This window comes from Berghia stephanieae, chromosome 9 (genome assembly GCF_034508935.2).
Source record: "Berghia stephanieae isolate SIO BIC M18660-M18661 chromosome 9, UCSD_Bste_1.3, whole genome shotgun sequence".
NCBI classification, from domain to species: Eukaryota; Metazoa; Mollusca; class Gastropoda; order Nudibranchia; family Aeolidiidae; genus Berghia; species Berghia stephanieae.
In genome coordinates, this window is record NC_088368.1 from 48,103,325 (window position 1) to 48,117,770 (window position 14,446).

General features: G+C 39.5%; 1 protein-coding gene across 1 annotated transcript in view; it reads left to right on the plus strand.

Annotated features, from left to right (window-relative positions):
* Positions 1–14,446, plus strand: part of LOC144979270 (uncharacterized) — a 48,035-nt gene that overhangs the window by 12,095 nt on the left and 21,494 nt on the right. The window contains exons 8-10 of the mRNA XM_078925884.1: positions 9,704–9,836; positions 10,615–10,751; positions 11,950–12,161. Of these exons, the coding sequence (XP_078782010.1) occupies positions 9,704–9,836; positions 10,615–10,751; positions 11,950–12,161 (482 nt within the window). The remainder of the gene's footprint in view (positions 1–9,703; positions 9,837–10,614; positions 10,752–11,949; positions 12,162–14,446) is intronic.

Here is a 14,446-nt window from a genome sequence, read left to right on the forward strand (position 1 = left end):
GACAACATGGGTGATTCCAGTTGACATCAGACATCTTGTTTGATGAATTATCTATATTCCTTCATGGAATGCCTAGGTGATGGTATCTCACTGTGACAACATGGGTGATTCCTGTTGACATCAGACATCTTGTTTGATGAATTATCTTTATTCCTTCATGGAATGCCTAGGTGATGGTATCTCACTGTGACAACATGGTAGATTCCTGTTGACATCAGACATCTTGTTTGATGAATTATCTATATTCCTTCATGGAATGTCTAGGCGACGGTATTTCACTGTGACAACATGGGTGATTCCTGTTGACATCAGACATCTTGTTTGATGAATTATCTTTATTCCTTCATGGAATGCCTAGGTGATGGTATCTCACTGTGACAACATGGGTGATTCCTGTTGACATCAGACATCTTGTTTGATGAATTATCTTTATTCCTTCATGGAATGCCTAGGTGATGGTATCTCACTGTGACAACATGGGTGATTCCTGTTGACATCAGACATCTTGTTTGATGAATTATCTATATTCCTTCATGGAATGCCTAGGTGATGGTATCTCACTGTGACAACATGGGTGATTCCTGTTGACATCAGACATCTTGTTTGATGAATTATCTATATCCCTTCATGGAATGCCTAGGTGATGGTATCTCACTGTGACAACATGGGTGATTCCTGTTGACATCAGATATCTTGTTTGATGAATTATCTATATTCCTTCATGGAATGCCTTGGTGATGGTATCTCACAGTGACAACATGGGTGATTCCTGTTGACATCAGACATCTTGTTTGATGAATTATCTATATTCCTTCATGGAATGCCTAGGTGATGGTATCTCACTGTGACAACATGGGTGATTCCTGTTGACATCAGACATCTTGTTTGATGAATTATCTTTATTCCTTCATGGAATGCCTAGGTGATGGTATCTCACTGTGACAACATGGGTGATTCCTGTTGACACCAGACATCTTGTTTGATGAATTATCTATATTCCTTCATGGAATGCCTTGGTGATGGTATCTCACTGTGACAACATGGGTGATTCCTGTTGACATTAGACATCTTGTTTGATGAATTATCTATATTCCTTCATGGAATGCCTTGGTGATGGTATCTCACTGTGACAACATGGGTGATTCCTGTTGACATCAGACATCTTGTTTGATGAATTATCTATATTCCTTCATGGAATGCCTAGGTGATGGTATCTCACAGTGACAACATGGTGATTCCTGTTGACATCAGACATCTTGTTTGATGAATTATCTATATTCCTTCATGGAATGCCTAGGTGATGGTATCCCACTGTGACAACATGGGTATTCCTGTTGACATCAGACATCTTGTTTGATGAATTATTATTTCCTCTGGAATGCCTTGTGATGGTACTCACAGTGACACATGGGTGATTCCCGTTGACATCACACTTTTTTGATGAATTATCTATATTCCTTCATGAATGCTAGGTGTGGTATCTCATGTGCACTGGGTGATTCTTGACATAGACATCTTGTTTGTGAATTTCTTTTCTCATGGAATGCCTGTGATGTTCTACTGTGAAACATGGGTGATTCCATGACATAGAATCTGTTTGATGATTATCTTATTCCTTCATGGAATGCCTAGTGATGGTATCTCACGTGACAACAGGTGATTCTGTTGACATCAGACATCTTGTTTGATGAATTTCTTTATTCTTCAGGAATGCTAGGTGATGGTATCTCACTGTGACAACAGGTAATTCCTGTTGCATCAGACATCTTGTTTGATGAATTATCTATATCCTTATGGAATGTCTGGCACGGTATTCACTGTGACAACTGGGTGATTCCTGTTGACATCAGACATCTTGTTGATGAATTATCTTTATCCTTATGAATGCCTAGTGATGGTATCTCACATGTGAAACATGGTGTTCCTGTTGCATCAGCATCTTGTTTGATGATTATCTTTTTCCTTCATGAAGCTAGGTGTGGTATTCACGTGACAACATGGGTGATTCCTGTTGACATCAGAATCTTGTTGATGAATATCTATATTCCTTCATGGAATGCTAGGTGATGGTATCTCACTGTGACACTGGATTCCGTGACACAACATCTTGTTTGATGAATTATCTAATCCCTTCATGGAATGCTAGGTGATGGTATCTCAGTGACACATGGTGATTCTGTTGACATCAGAATCTTGTTTGATGAATTATCTATATTCCTTCATGGAATGCTTGGTGATGGTACTCACAGTGACAACATGGGTGATTCCTGTTGACATCAGACATCTTGTTTGATGAATTATCTATATTCTTCATGGAATGCCTAGGTGATGTATTCACTGTGACAACATGGGTGATTCCTGTTGACATCAGACATCTTGTTTGTGAATTATCTTTATTCTTCATGGAATGCCTAGTGATGGTATCTCACTGTGACAACATGGGTGATTCTGTTGACACAGACATCTTGTTTGATGAATTATCTATATTCTTCTGGAATGCCTTGGTGATGGTATCTCACTGTGAAACATGGGTGATTCCGTTGACATAGAATCTGTTTGATGAATTATCTATATTCCTTCTGGAATGCTTGGTGATGGTATCTCACTGTGACAACATGGGTGATTCCCGTTGACATCAGACATCTTGTTTGATGAATTATCTATATTCCTTCATGGATGCAGGTGATGGTATTCACTGTGACAACATGGGTGATTCCAGTTGACATCAGACATCTGTTTGATGAATTATCTATATTCCTTCATGGAATGCCTAGGTGATGGTATCTCACTGTGACAACATGGGTGATTCCTGTTGACATCAGACTCTTGTTTGATGAATTATCTTTATTCCTTCATGGAATGCTAGGTGATGGTATCTCACTGTGACAACAGGTAGATTCCTGTTGAATCAGACATCTTGTTTGATGAATTATCTATATCTTCATGGAATGTCTAGCGACGGTATTCACTGTGACAACAGGGTGATTCCTGTTGACATCAGACATCTTGTTTGATGAATTATCTTTATTCCTTCATGGAATGCTAGGTGATGGTATCTCACTGTGACAACATGGGTGATTCCTGTTGACATCAGACATCTTGTTTGATGAATTATCTTTTTCCTTCATGAATGCCTAGGTGATGGTATCTCACTGTGACAACATGGTGATTCCTGTTGACATCAGACATCTTGTTGATGAATTATCTATATTCTTCATGGAATGCCTAGGTGATGGTATCTCACTGTGACAACATGGTGATTCCGTGACATCAGACATCTTGTTTGATGAATTATCTATATCCTTCATGGAATGCCTAGTGATGGTATCTCACTGTGACAACATGGGTGATTCTGTTGACATCAGATATCTTGTTTGATAATTATCTATATTCCTTCATGGAATGCCTTGGTGATGGTACTCACAGTGACAACAGGGTGATTCCTGTTGACATCAACATCTTGTTTGATGATTATCTATATTCCTTCATGGAATGCCTAGGTGATGTATCTCACTGTGACAACATGGGTGATTCCTGTTGACATCAGACATCTTGTTTGATGAATTATCTTTATTCCTTCATGGAATGCCTAGGTGATGGTATCTCCTGTCAACATGGTGATTCTGTTGACACCAGACATCTTGTTTGATGAATTATCTATATTCCTTCATGGAATGCCTTGGTGATGGTATCTCACTGTGACAACATGGGTGATTCCTGTTGACATAGAATCTTGTTTGATGAATTATCTATATTCCTTCATGGAATGCCTGGTGATGGTATCTCACGTGACAACATGGTGATTCCTGTGACATAAGACATTTGTTTGATGAATTATCTATATTCCTTCATGGAATGCTTGGTGATGGTATCTCACTGTGACAACATGGGTGATTCCGTTGACATCAACATCTTGTTTGATGAATTATCTATATCCTTCATGGAATGCTAGTGATGGTATCTCACTGTGACAACATGGGTGATTCTGTTGACATCAGACATTTGTTTGATGAATTTCTTTATTCCTTCATGAATGCCTAGGTGATGTATCTCACGTGACAACATGGTGATTCCTGTTGACATCAGACATCTTGTTTGATGAATTATCTATATTCCTTCATGGAATGCCTAGGTGATGGTATCTCACGTGACAACATGGGTATTCCTGTTGACATCAGACATCTTGTTGATGAATTATCTATATTCCTTCATGGAATGCCTGGTGATGGTATCTCACAGTGACAACATGGGTGATTCCTGTTGACATCAGACATCTTGTTTGATGAATATCTATATTCCTTCATGGAATGCTAGGTGATGGTATCTCACGTGACAACATGGGTGATTCTGTTGACATCAGACATCTTGTTTGATGAATTATCTATATTCCTTCATGGAATGCCTAGTGATGGTATCCACTGTGACAACATGGGTGATTCCTGTTGACATCAGACATCTTGTTTGATGAATTATCTATATCCTTCATGGAATGCCTGGTGATGGTATCTCACTGTGACAACATGGGTGATTCCTGTTGACATCAGACATCTTGTTTGATGAATTATCTATATTCCTTCATGGAATGCCTAGGTGATGGTATCTCACTGTGACAACATGGGTGATTCCAGTTGACATCAGACATCTTGTTTGATGAATTATCTATATTCCTTCATGGAATGCCTAGGTGATGGTATCTCACGTGACAACATGGGTGATTCCTGTTGACATCAGACATCTTGTTTGATGAATTATCTTTATTCCTTCATGGAATGCCTAGGTGATGGTATCTCACTGTGACAACATGGTGATTCCTGTTGACATCAGACATCTTGTTTGATGAATTATCTATATTCCTTCATGGAATGTCTAGGGACGGTATTTCACTGTGACAACATGGGTGATTCCTGTTGACATCAGACATCTTGTTTGATGAATTATCTTTATTCCTTCATGGAATGCCTAGGTGATGGTATCTCACATGTGACAACATGGGTGATTCCTGTTGACATCAGACATCTTGTTTGATGAATTATCTATTTCCTTCATGGAATGCCTAGGTGATGGTATCTCACTGTGACAACATGGGTGATTCCTGTTGACATCAGACATCTTGTTTGATGAATTATCTATATTCCTTCATGGAATGCCTAGGTGATGGTATCTCACTGTGACAACATGGGTGATTCCTGTTGACATCAGACATCTTGTTTGATGAATTATCTATATCCCTTCATGGAATGCCTAGGTGATGGTATCTCACTGTGACAACATGGGTGATTCCTGTTGACATCAGACATCTTGTTTGATGAATTATCTATATTCCTTCATGGAATGCCTTGGTGATGGTATCTCACAGTGACAACATGGGTGATTCCCGTTGACATCAGACATCTTGTTTGATGAATTATCTATATTCCTTCATGGAATGCCTAGGTGATGGTATCTCACTGTGACAAATGGGTGATTCCTGTTGACATCAGACATCTTGTTTGATGAATTATCTATATTCCTTCATGGAATGCCTAGGTGATGGTATCTCACTGTGACAACATGGGTGATTCCAGTTGACATCAGACATCTTGTTTGATGAATTATCTATATTCCTTCATGGAATGCCTAGGTGATGGTATCTCACTGTGACAACATGGGTGATTCCTGTTGACATCAGACATCTTGTTTGATGAATTATCTTTATTCCTTCATGGAATGCCTAGGTGATGGTATCTCACTGTGACAACATGGTAGATTCCTGTTGACATCAGACATCTTGTTTGATGAATTATCTATATTCCTTCATGGAATGTCTAGGCGACGGTATTTCACTGTGACAACATGGGTGATTCCTGTTGACATCAGACATCTTGTTTGATGAATTATCTTTATTCCTTCATGGAATGCCTAGGTGATGGTATCTCACTGTGACAACATGGGTGATTCCTGTTGACATCAGACATCTTGTTTGATGAATTATCTTTATTCCTTCATGGAATGCCTAGGTGATGTTATCTCACTGTGACAACATGGGTGATTCCTGTTGACATCAGACATCTTGTTTGATGAATTATCTATATTCCTTCATGGAATGCCTAGGTGATGGTATCTCACTGTGACAACATGGGTGATTCCTGTTGACATCAGACATCTTGTTTGATGAATTATCTATATCCCTTCATGGAATGCCTAGGTGATGGTATCTCACTGTGACAACATGGGTGATTCCTGTTGACATCAGACATCTTGTTTGATGAATTATCTTTATTCCTTCATGGAATGCCTAGGTGATGGTATCTCACAGTGACAACATGGGTGATTCCTGTTGACATCAGACATCTTGTTTGATGAATTATCTATATTCCTTCATGGAATGCCTAGGTGATGGTATCTCACAGTGACAACATGGGTAATTCCTGTTGACATCAGACATCTTGTTTGATGAATTATCTATATTCCTTCATGGAATGCCTTGGTGATGGTATCTCACAGTGACAACATGGGTGATTCCTGTTGACATCAGACATCTTGTTTGATGAATTATCTATATTCCTTCATGGAATGCCTAGGTGATGGTATCTCACAGTGACAACATGGGTGATTCCTGTTGACATCAGACATCTTGTTTGATGAATTATCTATATTCCTTCATGGAATGCCTAGGTGATGGTATCCCACTGTGACAACATGGGTGATTCCTGTTGACATCAGACATCTTGTTTGATGAATTATCTATATTCCTTCATGGAATGCCTTGGTGATGGTATCTCACAGTGACAACATGGGTGATTCCCGTTGACATCAGACATCTTGTTTGATGAATTATCTATATTCCTTCATGGAATGCCTAGGTGATGGTATCTCACTGTGACAACATGGGTGATTCCTGTTGACGTCAGACATCTTGTTTGATGAATTATCTATATTCCTTCATGGAATGCCTAGGTGACGGTATCTCACAGTGACAACATGGGTGATTCCTGTTGACATCAGATATCTTGTTTGATGAATTATCTATATTCCTTCATGGAATGCCTAGGTGATGGTATCTCACTGTGACAACATGGGTGATTCCTGTTGATGTCAGACATCTTGTTTGATGAATTATCTATATTCCTTCATGGAATGCCTTGGTGACGGTATCTCACAGTGACAACATGGGTGATTCCTGTTGACATCAGACATCTTGTTTGATGAATTATCTATATTCCTTCATGGAATGCCTAGGTGATGGTATCTCACTGTGACAACATTGGTGATTCCTGTTGACGTCAGACATCATGTTTGATTAATTATCTATATTCCTTCATGGAATGCCTAGGTGATGGTATCTCACAGTGACAACATGGGTGATTCCTGTTGACATCAGACATCATGTTTGATGAATTATCTATATTCCTTCATGGAATGCCTTGGTGACGGTGTCTTATGGTGTCGCTGAGAAAGCGCGTACATTTTATTATAATATATGATTAATACAGTTCAGTGCAACTTATGCTAAACTGCGGGACGACCAGGAAGGTTTTCGTAAAAACAGTTCGACCATCGACCAGATTGCCTCTCTGCGAGTCATAGTGGAACAGTCTATAGAATGGAACTTTCCTCTTATTGTTACATTTATGGATTGCGAGAAGGCTTTCGACAGTATTGACAGAGCAACATTGTGGACAATTCTACATTATGGACTCCCTGAAAAAATAGTAAACCTCATTAAGGAAATGTATGAAGGATCAAGTTGCAGGGTTGTACATAAAGATCAGCCTACTGACAGCTTTGAAATTAAGATTGGTGTCAAGCAGGGATGCTTACTCTCACTATTCCTGTTCATCCTTGCCATTGATTGGCTAATGAAGGAAACTTCCAAAGGGCGAAGAAATGGGATACAGTTGACTCACTGGACACAGTTGGATGATCTGGATTTTGCAGATGATCTGGCTCTTCTGTCCCACACCCAGGACCAGATGCAAGCAAAAACCACAATTATAAACAGCCTGTCGGAATCAATTGGTCTAAGAATTCACCCTGCAAAGTCAAAGGTCTTGAAGATAGGTACGCGTCAAAGGGGGTAGATCAAAGCAAAAGATCAGGAACTCGAAGATATAGACACTTTCTGCTATCTCGGGAGTAAAATTGACAAGGATGGAGGCACGGAAGCAGAGGTGAAAGCACGAATAGGAAAGGCACAGGCTGGATTCATATTTTTAAACAGTTTGGAGAACTAAAGATATCTCCCCTCGACTAAAGCTAAGACTTTTCAACTCAAACGTGAAGTCTGTCATACTGTATGGATGTAAAACTTGGAACGCATCACAGGCATGTATAAGGAGGGTACAGATTTTCGTAAACAGGTGCATGCGTAAGCTACTCAGAATAAAATGGATGGATAGAATAAAAATGAAGAAGTATGGAAAAGAACATAGCTGAAACCAGTGGGAGAGGAAATAGGAAGAAGACGATGGAGGTGGATTGGATACACGCTTAGAAAGAATGATTCCACTATAACCAAGAAAGTATTGGACTGGAACCCTCAGGGCAGAAGATCAAGGGGAAGGCCACGAGGAACATGGAGAAGAATTAAAGAAGCTGATATACAGAGAAGTGGTAAGACATGGAATGAGATAAAAACGTTAGCTCAGGATAGAGAAGGATGGAAACTGTTTGTCTGTGGCCTATACCTGACCCAGGGTGAAAAAGGCAATGATGAGAGAGGGATGGAAACTGTTTGTCTGTGGCCTATACCCTGACCCAGGGTGAGAAAGGCAATGATGAGGGAAGGATGGAAACTGTTTGTCTGTGGCCTATACCCTGACCCAGGGTGAGAAAGGCAATGATGAGAGAGGAATGGAAACTGTTTGTCTGTGGCCTATACCCTGACCCAGGGGGAGAAAGGCAATGATGAGAGAGGAATGGAAACTGTTTGTCTGTGGCCTATACCCTGACCCAGGGTGAAAATGGCAATGATGAGAGAGGAATGGAAACTGTTTGTCTGTGGCCTATACCCTGACCCAGGGTGAAAATGGCAATGATGATGACAGTTTAGTAAGAATTACTCATAACGTGTATGGCAAAAAAAAAAAACAATAACAAAGACGCGGGTAACGTCATTTTGTTTAATCTAGAGATAGTATGCGCTTGGCTAAGGAGCTCACAACATTGCCATCCTGAAGTATGACAGACCAACACAAAAAAAACTATGTATAACCTTTAATATCTATAGTCGGGTTTATGCAGTTTAGTGAGAATTGGATTCCATAGTCTATGTCACGTCGCCCAGCAACGGCGGCCATCGTGGTTCTAAACAAAGAAAATCGGTACTTTTTATTCTTGATGCTGGCTAGAACTTTTTCATATGTCTTGTGATCAGAATGTATAAAAGTCAAAACAAGATAATATTTATAATGTTTTTATCCTCTGGATACACTTCTATGCTTGTCGAAGAAATATTTCATAAGGGTGTCCGCCATTGTTCCGATAGTTTAGAGTCAGTTACTAAGTCACCATACGTAATTACGAGGGAAGTGACGTTACGACTGTTGAAGCGTATTACTGAAAAACGCGGAGTGCAAAAAACAAAAACAAAGATCTGAGTGACGTTCATGTTTTTTTTCCATCTAAATATTTTAGAGAGAACTACTCATAAAAATAACCTGTTGAAAGCACCAACAACAATTAAGATCTGATTGAAGTCAATTTCGTTGTATCTTTACCACAGATTCAAGTTTCGTGGAAGGTCCGTTCCATACTGACGATCTTCTTATCTGCTCGTGGTTTGTCTGTGGTGAGGCAAACTTGACTGGGCCATCTGTTAGCGGAAACTCCTCGATGGAATGTAATGGCGACGCAAGGTACGGCCTGGAAGTCTCTCTGTTTCTCTCTGAATCAATATCAGGCTATTCTCAGACAAGATAAGGCCTGGAAGTCTCTCTGTTTCTCTCTAAATCAATATCAGGCTATTCTCAGACAAGGTACGGCCTGGAAATCTCTCTGTTTCTCCCTAAATCAAAATCAGGCTATTCTCAGACAAGCTACGGCCTGGAAGTCTCTCTGTTTTTCTCTAAATCAAAATCAGGCTATTCTCAGACAAGGTACGGCCTGGAAATCTCTCTGTTTCTCTCTAAATAAAAAATCAGGCTATTCTCAGACAAGGTACGGCCTGGAAGTCTCTCTGTTTCTCTCTAAATCAAAATCAGGCTATTCTCAGACAAGGTACGGCCTGGAAGTCTCTCTGTTTCTCTCTAAATCAATATCAGGCTATTTTCAGACATAATTTTGACTTTCCTACACGAAATGTGGACCTACGGTCCTGAAACTGTCTTTTGTAGACTTGAATTTCAATAGTAATAATAATAATAATAATAATAATAATAATAATAATAATAATAATAATAATAATAATAATAATAATAATAATAATAATAATAATAATAATAATAATAATAGTAATAATAATAATAATAATAATAATAATAATAATAATAATAATAATAATAATAATAATAATAATAATAATAATAATAATAATTCCCAAACCATGACAAGTCGAGAAAACATAATTGCCATCCCCAAGTTGAAATGCAAGGGAAATAATCGTGTAATCCTAGATAGCGTTTGGTAATTTTGCAGGTTATGTCCCTTAAGTCTGGATCAAGTGACACTCGCTGGCCTTCACAACGCTGGCTCAGGCTTCAATCACGGGTTTGGAATGTTGAACTGTTGGGTCAAGAACCACGGACTGTCCATCTATGACCAACTCGTACAAGGTGGGTTGGGATATCCGCTTTATTTATAGTCTTGTTAGAACACGAGAATCAACATACCGTGTGGCGTGTTCGTGGTGGTGATGATGATGATGATGATGATGATGATGATGATGATGATGATGATGATGATGATGATGATGATGATGATGATGATGATGATGATGATGATGATGATGATGATGATGATAATGATATGATGATGATGATGATGATGATGATGATGATGATGATGATGATGATAATGATGATGATGATGATGATGATGATGATGATGATGATGATGATAATGATGATGATGATGATGATGATGATGATGATGATGATGATGATGATGATGGTGATGATGGTGATGGTGATGATGATGATGATGATGATGATGATGATGATGATGATGATGAAGATGACTGCACCCGGGATTGATCACGGTGAAGCGTATATATATATATATAATATATATATATATATATATTATATATATATATATATATATATATATATATATATATATATATATATATATATATATATATATATATATATATGGGACAGCGTTGCTCAGCGGTACGGTCTTTGCTTCGTACCCGAAAGGTACCGAGGTCGAATACCCGCTACGTTGTGTGGGCTTGAGCAAGTCACCCCGCCCTGGCTCAGTTTACGGGACTGCACTGCGGCTGACGCCTGGGTTATTCCAACCTTCTCTTGGAAGAGACCCAAAATACAAATTTCCCCTTGGGGTGAATAAAGGGAATTTATATATATATATATATATATATATATATATATATATATATATATATATATATATATATATATATATATATATATATAGAATACAAATTGTCACTCACATTTTTTGTGGCCGAAACGTTCGTTTCTGTGTCTCTTTACACCTCCTCAGTCGGCGTAATCCTTAATAATGTCCCCTTTGCATTATTACATTATTAAGGATTACGCCGACTGAGGACGTGTAAAGAGACATAGAAACGAACGTCTCGGCCACAAAAAATGTGAGGGACAATTTGTATTCTATATTAGCTCTAATCATCATTATCGAGCACTTTCGTACCTACTAGTACCCACCAACACCCATTTATTTATATATATATATATATATATATATATATATATATATATATATATATATATATATATATATATATATATGCTGATTTTGTTTTCTATTTCCTATTCCTCGAAGGCATTCGACATCTGGATATCGACCCATGCTATGATCGTTGTGGTCATCTGGGCACCTGTCATGCGTACTTCTGTGGCGGCAGCATCTGTGCCGTCATCAAACAGACTCGCCGTTTCCTGCTGACCCATCCCAGTGAAGTTGTCACGGTCAACTTCAACCACGAGATCGTGGAACCCAGGAAGGTGTTCAGGGAGCTTACCCGACAACTCAAGGTCATTGGCTGCCAATAGGGAATGAGATTAGCGGAAGAGTAGCGTCCCTTGATTGGACGTCACCCATAGTCTGTGACGTCACCGGCGGAACCGTTATTAGAGATAGATCGTCATGTTGGTTGTGCGCATGCGTCTCTCGTCCTCGCGGAAGCACAACCAACATGACATCCTCTCTCTAATAACTTTTCCGCCGGTGACGTCACAGACTATGGGTGACGTCCAATCAAGGGACGCTACTCTTCCGCTAATCTCATTCCATATTTGGACATTACTTCAGAACCATTGGGCCCATGGAGCCGGAGTTTATGCCGGTTTCTATAGCGTGAAACAGACAATAGCAGTTGCTTGCTATCATTTGGATAGGACGCTAGTTATTACGCAAGTACTTTCCGCCAAATCTAATAGACTCAGCTACCCATTCACTGTTGGGTTGGCAGGGTCAGAAAAAAAAAATCTTGACTGCACCCGGGATCGATCACGGTGAAGCGAGTGGTCTACCTACTGAGCTATCGAGACCCCCTCCATTTTGAGACAGAAATAAATGAAACTTTTGTTTTTATCAGTTTTTCTAGTTTGAATAATGAAAAAAAAAAAACCCTGAAAAAGCTGACGATCCCGATAGCTCAATTGATAGAGCACCCGCTTCACGCGCAAAGGGACCGAGATCGATCCCGGATTCAGTCGGGATTTTTTATCCGACCCCCCCCCCTCCCCATGTCTACCCAGCATTAAATGGGTGGCTGGGTCTGTTAGATCTGGCGGAAAGTACTTTTCGATAACTAGCGTCCTATCCAAAGGGTATCAAGCGATTGCAATTGTCCGTTTCAAGCTATAGAAACCGGGATAAACTCCGGCTCCATGAGCCTTATGCTAGTCGAAAAAGTCTGGATACAGTTGATTGTCTGTCCACCCGTTTTTGATAAACTACATATGCAATAGGGTTCAATAATAGTCTGATGTCACGTTGCCCAGCAACGAGCAGCTTGGTTCTAGACAAAGAAAATTGGTACTTTTTATTCTCCATACTGGCTAGACCGTTTTCACGTGTCATGTGATCAGAATGTAAAAAACAAAAATCAAAACATGATCAGATTTATAAAGTTTTTCTCCTCTGGATACACTTTTATGCTCGTCGGAGAAGTATTTCATAAGGGCATCCGCCATTGTTCCGATAGTTTAGAACCAGTTGCTAAGTTACTATGCGTCATTACGAGGAAAGTGACGTCACGACTGTTGAAGGCTATTCTATGGGGCTATGTGGTCTTGTGGAATGACACTTGCTTTCGGACTGAAAGGTCCTGGGTTCAAAACTCGCTCGGCGCATAGTTGAGTCCTTGGAAAAAAGTCTTTACTCTCACCGTACTCTGTTTAAAATGAGTACCTGGCCGTTAATAGCGTCGGCTCTGTCGGAGGATAAACCCATTGTAATATTGTCTAACAGGCGTCATGTTTCGTTCTACATGTTTTGTGTTACTGTTTGCTTGGTACCCTTTGTAAAGCGCTTTGAGCACGTTTAGTGGAATTGCGCTATATAAAAAAAGCTCAAGTCTTTTGGAGCTAGATCACAAGTTCTTTTTAGTTCACTTTACATTGCTCAGTAGATGGAATGAAGTTGACGTCACTCAGGTCTTTGGTATTGTTTTTTTTTGTTTTTTTTTTTTGCCAACCGCGTTTATGAGTAATTCTCACTAAACTGTATTAACCAGACCATAAATGTTCAAGGTTACACATAGTTTTGTGTGTTGGTCCTTTATATTTCCGGATGGCAATGTTGTGAGCTTCTTAGCCAAGCGAATACTATCTATAGAAACTGATGAAAATAAATTTCTTTTTCTTAGTTTATTCCAAATTGCTTTTTATTGGAGAATGTTTGTGGGAAACTCCTTAAAATCCATTCAGCTTTTATATAGCGCAATATCCACTCAACGTGCTCAAAGCCCTTTACAAAGGGTACCTGATCAACAGTAACACTTAATATGTAGGACGGGACGTGACACTTGTTATGCGACATTCCAATGTCTTTTTCGGACAGGGACAACACTGTTAGCGGCCAGGTACTCAATTTATACCTGAGTTCGGTGAGAGAATATGAGTAAAAAGCCTTTTTCAAAGACTCAACTATGCGCTGAGCGAGTTTTCGAACCCAGACCCTTTCGGCCCGAAAGCGAGTGTGACACCACGCGACGACATAGCCAGACCAAAAACAACTTTTTAGTAAAGCCTGATATCTCCCCGATACTGTATGGTAGTTGGCGCTGGCACGTTTATGACACCCCAGGTGTTAG